Below are 12114 nucleotides of genomic sequence, written 5' to 3'. Positions count from 1 at the left end.
TATTTACATTAAAACGTATTACAGATGTTAGCACAACCAGTGATTAGTGATTTACAGTTCTGCTTCTAAAAATAGGTTGCTAAGCAGTGGCATGAAATGGCCAATGTTGATAATTATCAATATCGATCAATATGATTTCTATTTTATCAATATGCTTTTTATATGAGTTTTCATGTTACTATTTGTCATTTTTTATCCCCCATGGTATTGAAAATAATACAAAGTATCAATCATTTTTCTGGGTATTAATATTGAGTTTGAAATTTTTGTATAGTGACAACCCTAATTTTTAATGTCATATTTTTTAATAATACACCGGGTTAGTGTCCAAAAAGCAACAGTAGATATCTCTGGCGTACTCTGTTTTCTACCCTGGGTCTGTTTGGGTTTTCTGCCCTACAGAATGTTTGTGAAAGAAATTCAACGTTCAGGGAGACGGTTTGGTCCTTACAGTCGCCATTAACTACCATTCATTTACTGATGAATGTTACTATAACATAATTAATTCAGATAACAGCTAAAAAGTTTTTAATACCAGCAATCCAATGAATCAATTCTAAAATCTTCAGAATCCAAATCGAAATGGTTCATGAAATTTGAATCGATACCAATTCCTTAATTATTATTACCCATATTGACATTGTAATAATGCTGAATTTGCAATAAGTTGTGCAATCCTACTAAAGATGACCGTTCATACTGAGCCTGGTTCTGCTGGAGGTTTTTCCTTCCCGTTAAAGGGGAGTTTTTCTTTCCACTGTCGCTTCATGCATGCTCAGTATGAGGGATTGCTGCAAAGCCATCAACAATGCAGACGACTCTCCCTGTAGCTCTACGTTTCTTCAGGAGGAGTGAACGCTGCCATCAACTGGGTTCCCTTAGATAGGACTTTTATTTTTACCAATCTGTATAATCTGACCCAATCTGTATAATCTGATTGAATTTGACTTTGTAAAGTGCCTTGAGATGACATGTTTCATGAACTGGCGCTATATAAATAAAATTTAATTAAATATTTGCTAACCCAGTACACCCCATCAGACAGAACTGGACTCGTCAAAAAGGAAGAAACAGAGTTAAGTTTGCTGTCATATCATCGCTGATCGTTTCTCGGAGCATCTCCAGTTTTTAACACAAATATTTGCACCAAAAATTAGCAAAATAAAAACCATAGAAACTCATACACTGCAAAAAGGGAACTAAAAGTAAGTGAAATTTTCTTGAAATCAGTGTATTTTGCCTTGATTAGAGCAGGTAAATAAGACTATTTGCCAATGGAATAAGATTTTTGCACTTAAAATAGGAACAACTCATCTCCATCATCTTATTTCACGTGCAGTTCATCTAATTATCTTAATTTAGGGGTCAAAATACTCATTCCATTGGCTGATAATCTTATTTACCTGTTCAAATTAAGGGCATATAGACTAATTTCAAGAGAATTTTACTTACTTTTAGTTCCCTTTTTGCAGTGTAGAAAACCGGTTGAAGGAGATGAAGTCGATAATTACTGATCTACTTACATTCCTCTGGCGTGCCGAACAAGTCCACGGACGCCTGACTGGAGTTGACCTGGTCTGGGTTCGGGCTGGCGGCCGGACTCGGCGGCTCTGCCGGGTCGGTTTCCCCCACGGCGTCCTCGTCCTCGCGTCGGTTACTTTCCCCGATTTCTCCCTGATCTTTGATCTCAGTTTGCCGGCGATCTGACTTCCCAAAGATTTGCGCCAGGGTCGGCAACTCCTCTTTGGATCCGTCGCTGTCGGACCCGGACGAAGACTCCAGCCTCTGCGCCTTCCTCCTCTTCCTCGGGTTGACCTTGGAGAAGCGGCCGCTGACCGCTCCGCTACCGCTGTTGTTCACGTCGGCTTCACGGCCGCCCGCCGTCCCCAGGACGTCGGGGGTTAAAGAGGACACATCGGCGTCGTTGACCGAATCATATCTGGTGACGCCATCTTGGTCCTCCTTCAGGTGACGATCACTCTGACCCGGAGTGATCTGAGACCCCTTAGATGCTTCGTGGTCAACGGCTGTGAAGCGGAGGCCAGAATCTACTACCTGAGGGACAACAGAGAGCGGACTGTCCGTGTCACGCTTTGACACTTTGTTCGGACTGAGCGCGCTGCTGAGGCTGCTCCTGCAGGGCCGCCTTTCAGCGTCCTCGCCGTCAGGATCCGTGGCCTCCAGCACGACTCCATCCGCTTTCCTCGTCCGGACGGGTGAGTTGGAAGGAGGAATCACGTCACTACAAACCGACTTCTCTGCCTCTTTCGAAACCTCGTTCGTGTTTTCCGACAACTCCGAGCTCGGACGGTCTCGGCGGCTATCTGCGTTTTCTTCATCCGAGCCACGGCTTCTCTTCGCGCTTGGTTTCCCGAGGTGGAAAGATTTTCTTTTAGCGGCTTTGAAGGACTGGAGGAGTTGCTCCATGTCCAGCTCGCTGTCGTTCCTGCAGTCCTCGTGATCTCCAACGGCACGGAGGGCCTCGCCAACACGGGCTTCCTGCTGGGAATCAGGCCGGCAGCCGTCCCCCTGCGTCTCGCTCTCCAGCGTCGGACCGAACACGGACGGGTCGGTCGGGCTCGTGGAGTTTGGCACCACAGAGACGGCGCCGTCGGCAGCAGCGTTAGCCGGAGTTCTGGCTTCAGGCACTTCGGCGTCGTTTTGTCTCGGAGACGTTGCCCCGCTCTTCTCCATGCTTTCTATCCCTCCTAAATCTTCCTCATAAACGCAGCCGTTTCTCTTAGCTGCCTTGGTTAGGTTCCCGCGTTGGGTTGCATCCATGGTTTCATCGTTGGTTTCTTCAGGTTGCTTTTCGGCTCCGTTTTCTTTTTTAGCTTCCCTGGATCTCGAGGCGGTTTTCTTGTGACTGCCCTGAACCTCCTCGACGAAAAGCTGAAGTCGTCTGCTTCTTCTAGCGCTCTTGGTGATCACGGTGTCCTGGTCCTCGCTGCTGGGATAGGCCTCTATTTGCACTTCGACTTCCCCGGATCTCTCTTTGGGTTTAGGACCGGTTTCGCCGTTCTGAACTCCTACCAAGACGAGAGGCTTTGCCACCTTAGCTGGTTTCTTTGTGCTTAACTTGGATTTTTTGCCTCTCCTGCGATCAGTTCTCTCCTCCGTACCTTTTGGTTTGGACTGGGTCGGCTCCTGGAAATCGTTGTCAAGCTGTTGGAGACTTCTGCGAGTCCTTTTGGTTGCCGGCGTCCTTTCTGGTCGCGGAACCTCGTGTTCTCCTTGATGCTTTTCTGACAAGTGCTTCAACTCTTCCACGTTTTTATCAAGCTCGTCCGTGACCTCCATCTCTCCAGATGCTTTGAATAAGTCACTGCAGGTGTCGTTTTCGACCAACCGTTGCTCCTCACAAACACGGACGTCGTTCTTCTTACCGGGTTTCGAAAGCCTTTTACGTGTTTGTTTTTCCGTAGCCGTTAGCGGCTCTTTAACTTTGCTTCCTCTTCGTTTGTAGACGGCACCAAAAACTTGCTCTTCGAGGTCTTTGGTGCGATCTTCTCTCTTTGACGCGACGTCTCGCAGGTCCACATCCAGCGTCGGCGTAGACGAACAGTCGTCCGATTCGTCTCCGCTCTGTTGGGGCTTCTCCAGCTCCAGCTCATCTTCGGCTGGAACTTTCAGGAGCCACTCGGCGACTTTCTCCAAACTTTTCTTCTTCTTCTGCTCGAGAACCTTGTCTGGCTCCAAATCCTCCTTCTGCTTCTTTCTAGACGACTTTCTGACGCATTGTTGGCCAGGATCCTCGCCATCTGGTTTTGAACGCAGAGAGGACTTCCCCGCTTTGACAGACGACCTTTTGTTTTTAGCCGCACGTGTCGACGTGCCATTTTTCTGAGCCTTTGCAGTTTCCGGCTCTAAATTATCCGTGGAGCCGGACGTCTTCTTGTCAGAGGTCGGCGGGACGTCACCCAGGCCGCTATCCAGGCCCTCGTTTTCTGCGGTCACAGAAGCCGAGTCTTCAAGGCCCATGAGCTGAGCAAATCTGCTCTGAGCTGTGAAGCAGAAAGTTGACAAATATTGAGTATTGAGAGTTAAGTTGGTACAGAAATTATGCGCTATGTGTCAGCACTGCACGGCCCAAAGGGGATGCTAATGCTAGGTTAGCATGTAGCGTCGTTCAGCATTTCGATTTTTTTAGCCTGTCTGCCTGGGAAAGTTTCCCTGAACAACGTTTTTTGTGCTTATCTTGTCTATAAAGAGCGTGGCATGTTTTTCTCCAAGCTGTTCTCCACATGTTAGCAGACTTAACAGCTAGAAGGTAGGATTTTTTTTTCAGAAAAACCGAGCGAAAGGTCCGGTTGCCTCCGATTTGAGCCCATTAGCTGTTGCGATGACGCGGATAACCGAGAATCTGCGCAGGCATTTTGCAGACTTCAAAACCGCTGCAGAGAAGAAGCAACGTGAATAAGTCAGTTTATATAGATGACTAAAATGTGTATCTTTGAATAATTGATTGTTTAGTACTGATTATATCGAGACACACGATTAATTTGACAGTCCTTCTACATACATCTTTGACATCACTGGTATTGATGTAGAAAAGAAAAAGGGAGGGGCGCTCTGGCAGCCTTATAATTCAGATCATTTCCTGCACGTCTTGCCTTTTTCTCTTTGCCTTCTTTCCTTTCAAATGACTGTTTATGAAGCCAACTATAGCCAAAAAAATAATAATCTTCTGAAAACATGTATGATTCTGACCATATGTGGATTGTGTACGCCCTGTTCTAGTTTTTTTTTAAATAACTAAAGGTGAATGTTATCAGTTATCTGTGTACGTTTTAGTTTAAAGTTAATATGACAGCTGAACTGATGTGATGAAGTTAAAGAAATGCAGGAGCTATTTTTACCTGCTAGAGTTGAGGAGCAGGACGGCGGAGAACCATCCTGCTCTACAGCTTCCTTTCTCTCCAGTTCAGGTCCAAATGTGTCTCCAGATGATAAATTACAAGCATCTTTGCTTGTTTCTGTATTCGTGACACTGAGCAGAGAAGAAAAAACAAACACAAATTAGCTTAACGTCTCAGTAAAAGACTATTAACATTATAGTTTAATTTTTGCGGTTCCTACTTAGTGTTCCTCCTTTGCTGCGGCATTCCAGTAAAATCTGAAAACATAATAAAAAAAAATAAAAAAAACATCATGTCTTCCCCCCTCTCTCTAGAAAATGAGCCACTGGAGAAACAAAAACCCAGAAAACAGAATATAAATTTTTTAAAAAAGCTTGTGGTCTCACAGTTTGTGCAGGTGTCTTGCTCATACGCCTGAATCATGTCTTGCAGTCCTGCAATAAGTCTCTGAAACCCAGGGCTCTCCTGCAGGCTCCTGAGAACATCCAAGAAGAAGAAGAAGAACGCAGCAGGTTTAAATAACGATACACGTTTAGTGAGCGCGGTAACTAGTATTTTCAGCTCATTGACCTCTTTGTTATCTGGGATTTACACACGGGACACGGGGCTCTGTTTTGCTTGGAGCTGTCCAGAAGTTTCGTGATGCAAAATCTGCCAAAGCAGAAGGTTTGAGACGAGAGTGAAGAACAATTCAGAAAACTTCAAGCCTTTTTTAAACAAAAACATCCACACAAAAAAAATAAAATAATAATAATCATCAAATGTAAAACGTTGCTTACTTGCAAAACTGGTGATCACACTTAGTAGAGACCGGCGCCGTCATTAAATCCAGGCTGAATGCAAAAGAGGACACACTAAATAACAGACAGACGGGGGAACTTTCTCTATATTACTGACGCTCTGAATTCGTTTAATTGCTCGAACTGTTTTTTTTGCCTGTTTTGTCAATGTCGTCTATCTCCTCCACTATGACGAGATAGACGCTCTTTTACCCGGTTGAATAAAAGGTTTGATGAAAACAAAATAAACAAGACACTCACCAAATGGGACACTGAAGTGTCTCCCACAGGACCGTGATCCCCTTTTTGACATCTGTGGCGTTTGGAGTCATCATAGTGATTTTAAAAGGCTGCAAATGATTAAAAAAAAAGTATTAAAATATAAACTGCTAGAAACGTTTTTCAGAAACTATTTCTATCTAAATGGTTTCATGCAAGCAATAGTTTCATTTAAATACAAATAAACTTTGCACAATGAAAAACCCTAAACTTGCTTTAACAGGGGCAGTGAACTTATGCAACTTTGCATACTTTGCTCGCTGTGTAGGTCTATTGTTCCCCAGCAGGTACGTAAAGGGAATAGCCGAGGCAGTTAATGGATTTTAAAACCATAATAGCTACACTTTTCTTTGGTTTGTCTAACTGCACAGAGACCTAATGGAAATGCTGGATGCAGCATTTAAAACAATTACTAAGCGTCAAAGTCCAAGTTTTATCGTTTCATGAGCTCTGCTGCAAAAGGGGCACTTCAATTAAAAAGTAATGGACTATTAAATATAAACAATGCCTTCATAATAAAAGTAACTGGTGAACAATAGCAGCCTCGGAGACTATTATGATCATTATATCCATCATCAGGTTGCCTGGGTAAGATTTACAGGAGCGACAGCAGCCAGGCTCATCTGCTCATTCTGAGCGATCCCAAGGTGTTTCCCAGCCAGCAGGAATAAAAACTGTTTCCCCGGTGATTTATGGGTCTTCCCCTGAGTTTTCTTCCCCTAAAACGACGTGGCCAGGAGATGAGCTGACTCACACAGATGCAGACAAGCTGTGGCTCCAAGCTCCACATCCCATCTCCAGGCTCGAGCCCAGGCACCCAACAAATGAAGCTCTCTTCAGATGCTTTTATCTGGGATCTTGTTCTATCAGTCGTGATACAAATGTTGTCGTCGTTGGCGAACGCCGAACCAAAGATCGACTGGTAAATCGAGGGCTTTCATGTTTGGCTCAGCTCTTTCTTTACCCTCACAATCTACCAGAGCAACGCCCACTTTCCAAATTATAGGCAGGGCAAATTTATTTGTATAACACATTTCAGTACAAAGACAACGCATGGTGCTTTACATGATTAAAATATAGGAAAATAAAAACAGAATAAAGGCAAGTTGGAATAAAATGTAGAAACAAAAAAAAACATGGACAAATGGAAACTAAAAGCAAATTTTAAAAACAGTTGGATGACAAACTTAAACTTAAAACAGTTTAACTAGAACAGTCAAAGGCAATCCTAATCAAATGTGTTTTTTATTTTCCTTTTAAAGGAACTCAGGCTTTCAGCACTTTTACAGTTTTCTGGAAGTTTGTTCCATGTAACTTGAGCATGGGAACTAAATGCTGCTTCTCCATGTCTGGTTCTGGCTCTGCAGAGAAGGCTGAAGCCAGAAGACCTGGGTGGTCTGGAGGGTTGATACACTGATAACAAGTCTGTGATGTATTTAGGTGCTAAACCATTCAGGGATTTATAGACTAACAAAATAAGGCCCAAATATTTTCTTTAATCCATCTCAAAGTCCATCCTACCGTCATTCATTAACAAGTCACAAAGAAGCATGCAAGATACATGAACTTTTACTGCAGATGGTCACCCTGAGGTCGAGTTTTAAATATTGAACCTGCAAAAACAGGTTCCATAGTGACTTGAACTAGACTAATGGATGGATGGATTGTTTTTTTTGTTTTTTTTACATAATCTGTTTCTTCTTTTTTCCCCATTTACCAACCCAGACTTGAACAATAATTTACCGAAATTCAACACTTTTCCAGACTTTTTAGGAAGCTTGTCCTGCTAAGACAGAGACTGAGTTTTACAGGGCCCGGAGGGTGGTGGCAGTTTTTTCAGATAATCCTTTTATGTTTAATTTCTTAAAATGGTTGAATAAAAGGAACAGTACCCAATTTTGACTGGGTTTTTTTGTTTGTTTGTTGTTGTTTTTTTTTTCATTTAAAAACGGAAAGAGCTAGTGATTATCTCTTGTTGGGTAGGTTACATAATGATGAAACAGAACTAACATGTAACTAAACCTAAAGTTTAAAAAGAAAACACACAATTCCCAAAGAGAAACTTATTGAATACGTTTAGATGATTGTTGTATCAAACCACTTCCTGTTATGAAAGCATCATAACGTAACACAGAGCTAACAGGTGAGGCTGCAGATAAAGCTAAACATAACACTAGCTGCTCGCTAACATGTAGCATTTTCCTGACACACCGAGGCTAACACGTTACATTGTCAACGAAAACGCATCGGCGCCACTGGGAACGAACGACAGAAGCGATCGCGTCGCTTTATATTAAAATTACCTGGTTTTCTCACAGTTTAAAGACGTCAACATCAAACTCAGCCGCTTGAGTTTTCCCGCAACTCCTCTTCTTCTGCTATGATTTGACCCGCCTCTCTCTGTGGTGTCACAGCGCCCCCTCTGTGGGTCCGGGTGGTAATGCAATGACAGAATGGTAAAAACAACAACAACTTGCAGGAAAACGTGTTTCAACAGCTATTAAAAACAACAAGTCAACATAATTTATCGTTTAAATAAAAGACTTCCAAAAGGAACATGTAAAATGAATATTAGTGGAATAAATATTGCAAAAACCTAAAAAGGGTGGTTGCCCCTACACCCCAGACAGGACATTTAATAGGCCTGCCTTTGATTTGTCTTTCAAAAATCCGGTGAAAACCAAGCAGATCTGCATTTAGTGAGCAATTATTTTGTTGGATCAGAAGCAGCTAAGATTATTTATTTTTTGCTCCTCCAGACTTTCCATCTTGTCCGCTAGTCTGGCTCATACTTTTCTTGCCTGACCTGGCAATTTGGGGGTCAGCCATATCTTATTTGGCTTGTTGTCAAAGAAAACTCTTTCTATTTTCAGATGATGGATCAAAACACTGTGAGATGTTTTATGACGTAACCCAAACTCCACAATACTATCTCTCATCTGCCAGGTGTGCTTCTAATGTTCTCTAACAAATATCTGAGGCCTTAAAAGAACAGCTGGAATTATACTATTTTTTTAATTGGGTGTTTCCTGGAAGCAGCTGGTTGAACTTGATTTTATTCTGAGGGTAAGGGCTCCATTGCAAGCCAGTCTTTTCTGATTTGTATTTCTAAATAAAACAGAAAACCATGTAACTTTCACTACAATTTCTGTTGGTCAATCATGCTAATCCCAACAAATGTTTTAAAGTTGGTAACTGGAATATAATAAAATGTGGAAAATATCTTCTTTGGGGGTTTCTGTGGCTCAGTAGGCAGAGTAGTTTTCTTACAATTGGAAGGGTGTGGGGTAGATTCCAGCATCCCCCTGTCACATATCAATGTACCCCTGGGCAAGGTACTTAACCCCAAGTTGCCAGCCAATCTGTGTACTATGAGTGAGTGAATGTAGCTATAGTGTAAAGTATGACTAGAAAACTGCAAAATTCAGTCAATTTACCACCAAGGGGTATGAATACTCTTGCAAAGCACCGTATATCAACATACTATCTTTTTGTAAATGGAGTGAAGTTGTCAGATTAAAAGCCAGTATTTAAATTCAGGATGGAGGAGACAATGTAGAATCACACAATGTAGCTGACATGAACTAAGAGCCATAATTTAAGCAAATTAAATTAAAATCATAGACATATACTGACTGCACCACAGACCGGATTACTGAGAATTTGCACAGGCAGGTCTACTGACAGAAGCAACGACAGCGTTTCTCATGAAATTGCGTTTGTTTTTAAAACCTACATTGTTCATTAAAGCAAAATCTTGTGTTTAGGAAGGTAGACTTTGTTTTTTGTCCATGTGGAGAAAATATAGATTATTAGTAGTAAAATTTAGCTGATATAAGGATTCAGACATTTTACTCAGAGATGAAAATTATATTTATCAGCAAGTCTAAACGAAATTTCCTCTGGAAGTCGACCCATTTTTACATGAATCAGTAACACCGCCCGGCAGTAGGGGGCAGCACTGAGTTGATCTGAACAAGCTGTGAAAACAGAGGAAGAGGTTAGCTTCAGCGTAAACATCAACAAGGAAGTGGCTAACGTAGAGTTGATGTTTCAGAGATTATTTTTCTTTCTTTTTTTAACGAAAATAAATAAGCACTAAGATGGAATAATTGTTCTTTTTCACAACGGACAGTGAGTAAATCTCCTGTTCTGACAACCTGCCTGTCTTTTTGTTGTTGTTGCTAAAGCTAATCCGGAAAGCTAACCCAGGTATTAATCTGATATTTTATTTATTTATTGTCCAAATAGTGCAAGGGTCGGTAAGGGTCTGCTATTTTTTTTTATGTTATAATCATCTCCTAGATCAGCGATGGAGGGCTCTAAGTCTTCCAGCACCACCATGCAGGTGAGCTTCGTGTGTCAGCGGTGCAGCCAGCCGCTCAAACTGGACACCTCCTTCAACGTCCTCGACCGAGTCACCATCCAGGAGCTCATCGGTATGTCCTGCGCCCACGGATTATTTCTGATTCCTAGCTCCGTTATGATGGGGTGACTGTGGGTGGGTTTCTCTCCTGCTCCTCAGCCCCGGTGGTCACGGTGACTCCCAGCGTGAAACAGGCGGACAGCAGCGGAGGGGAGGCCGCACCTGAGGTGGGTAACTTCAAAAGAAACAGATTTCTCATTTGCTTGTCTAGTGTGAACGCAGACCTCTCACGTCTTCAGAAACTTGCTTACTCAGGGTTCCCTGAAACAGAAATAAGCAAGCCGGGGCAGTTTCTCTGCTTCTCAGTTCTGGAAGAAACTCCCTGAAAACCTAAATTGTGCATTAACTGTTACCTCCTTTTAAAGGACTTGAAAACATTTTGTTTACAGCAGCTTTTGACAAAACTATCTGATTAATGTACTGTGCGAAACACATTTTTATTCCCTTTAGAATCAGAATCCAGTTTAATCGCCAAGTAGGTTTGCACTTACAAGGAATTTGACTTGGTGTTTATATCAGTTTTTACAATTGTTTTTGATGCTTAGGTTTAATTACCCTTCTTTTAGTCCTTTGATGTCCTGTGGAACACTTTTTAATGCCTTGTTTATGAACAGTGCTGTATAAATAGCCTTGTTTTGCCTTACGTGTGGAGGAAAACCAACACTCTCTTGTCTGCTGCTTAAAAAAGGCATAACCTCTTATACAATACTTAGTTCACTAATGCACAAAGCTAAAAAAGAAAATATTATGCTTCAGTTGCAGGAATAGTACGTTATTTTAAGTGCCTCACATGTAGAGCTGGGCAATATGGATCAAAAATAATATCTCAATATTTTTAGGCTGAATGCCGATGTAAGATATTTATCTCGATACGTTTTTCTGTTTCATAAAGTAATAATTACAAAAAGGCATCTTTGAATCAAAGCTTTATCCCAAATGTCTCTCAAACACATTTTTTTAACATATGACGCTAGATAAATATGAGAAACGGTTGAGAAATAAGCGGAACATAAAAGTATAATTCTAGTGGAACATAAACCATCCCAACATTAACAATATACACTCATATCTCTTTTTTTTATGTCGATTTTTTTTTTTTTTTTTTTTTTTTTTTGGGCAGCCCTACTCACAAGGTTGTGAAAACCCATCCTACAATTTCATAAATAATTGGGTTTTCATTGAAAACCTTGACAACAGATAGTTTGAAATGAAACAATATAGCAAAAATATCAACTATAACCAAACTCTTCTGCCATGATTTATTTATTTTTCCTTATTTGGTATAATTTGGACTTGTTTTCTTCAAGGAAACATTTGTGGAAAACAAGCAAGATGGAGTGTCCAGAAAGTACATCCCTCCTGCACGGTGAGTTGCTTTCAGGTCATCACTGTGGGGCCTGGATGCAAATAAAAAAGCAGAATGTCCTGAAAGGTGACGCCATCTCCCCTCTTCAGGATGATGTCGACTGAGAGCGCCAACAGTTTCACACTGATCGGGGACGCTTCGGATGGTGGAACCATGGAGAATCTTAGTCGGAGATTGAAGGTGATATTTTTTTTGTTTAGTTCAGTCAGTTTCCCTGTATTAAGAAAGGTGCTGACCCATTCGCTCCCAACCTGCTCAGGTAACCAGTGACCTGTTTGACATCATGTCCGGCCAAACGGACGTGGATCACCCTCTGTGTGAGGAATGCACCGACACTCTGCTGGATCACCTGGACACGCAGCTCAACATCACAGAGAACGAGTCCCAGAACTACAAGTGAGCTGG

General features: G+C 42.0%; 2 protein-coding genes across 4 annotated transcripts in view; one reads left to right on the top strand and one right to left on the bottom strand.

The window, feature by feature from the left end:
- The window catches only part of LOC105919682 (BRCA1 DNA repair associated), a 38353-nt gene extending 30003 nt beyond the window's left edge, over positions 1 to 8350 (bottom strand). Inside the window, exons 1-8 of one of the 2 annotated variants that reach the window (XM_012855051.3) lie at positions 8221 to 8350; positions 5900 to 5988; positions 5639 to 5692; positions 5430 to 5510; positions 5246 to 5334; positions 5080 to 5116; positions 4860 to 4990; positions 1524 to 4004 (exon numbers count right to left, since the gene is read on the bottom strand). In XM_012855051.3, the coding sequence (XP_012710505.2) occupies positions 1524 to 4004; positions 4860 to 4990; positions 5080 to 5116; positions 5246 to 5334; positions 5430 to 5510; positions 5639 to 5692; positions 5900 to 5973 (2947 nt within the window). In that variant the 5' untranslated portion in view covers positions 5974 to 5988; positions 8221 to 8350. The remainder of the gene's footprint in view (positions 1 to 1523; positions 4005 to 4859; positions 4991 to 5079; positions 5117 to 5245; positions 5335 to 5429; positions 5511 to 5638; positions 5693 to 5899; positions 5989 to 8220) is intronic. The other variant, XM_021312035.2, reaches the window with a different exon arrangement.
- Positions 8351 to 9882: 1532 nt separating this feature from the next.
- becn1 (beclin 1, autophagy related) overlaps positions 9883 to 12114 on the top strand; it is a 7446-nt gene continuing 5214 nt past the window's right edge. The window contains exons 1-6 of one of the 2 annotated variants that reach the window (XM_012855094.3): positions 9883 to 10129; positions 10223 to 10356; positions 10443 to 10510; positions 11651 to 11709; positions 11799 to 11889; positions 11969 to 12105. In XM_012855094.3, coding sequence (XP_012710548.2) covers positions 10230 to 10356; positions 10443 to 10510; positions 11651 to 11709; positions 11799 to 11889; positions 11969 to 12105 — 482 coding nt within the window. In that variant the 5' untranslated portion in view covers positions 9883 to 10129; positions 10223 to 10229. Of the gene's footprint in view, positions 10130 to 10211; positions 10357 to 10442; positions 10511 to 11650; positions 11710 to 11798; positions 11890 to 11968; positions 12106 to 12114 lie in introns of both variants that reach the window. The other variant, XM_036141830.1, reaches the window with a different exon arrangement.

Source organism: Fundulus heteroclitus, chromosome 10 (assembly GCF_011125445.2).
Source record: "Fundulus heteroclitus isolate FHET01 chromosome 10, MU-UCD_Fhet_4.1, whole genome shotgun sequence".
NCBI lineage: Eukaryota > Metazoa > Chordata > Actinopteri > Cyprinodontiformes > Fundulidae > Fundulus > Fundulus heteroclitus.
The sequence above is the reverse complement of the archived record's forward strand: the minus strand, read 5'-3'. Positions and strand labels throughout refer to the sequence as shown.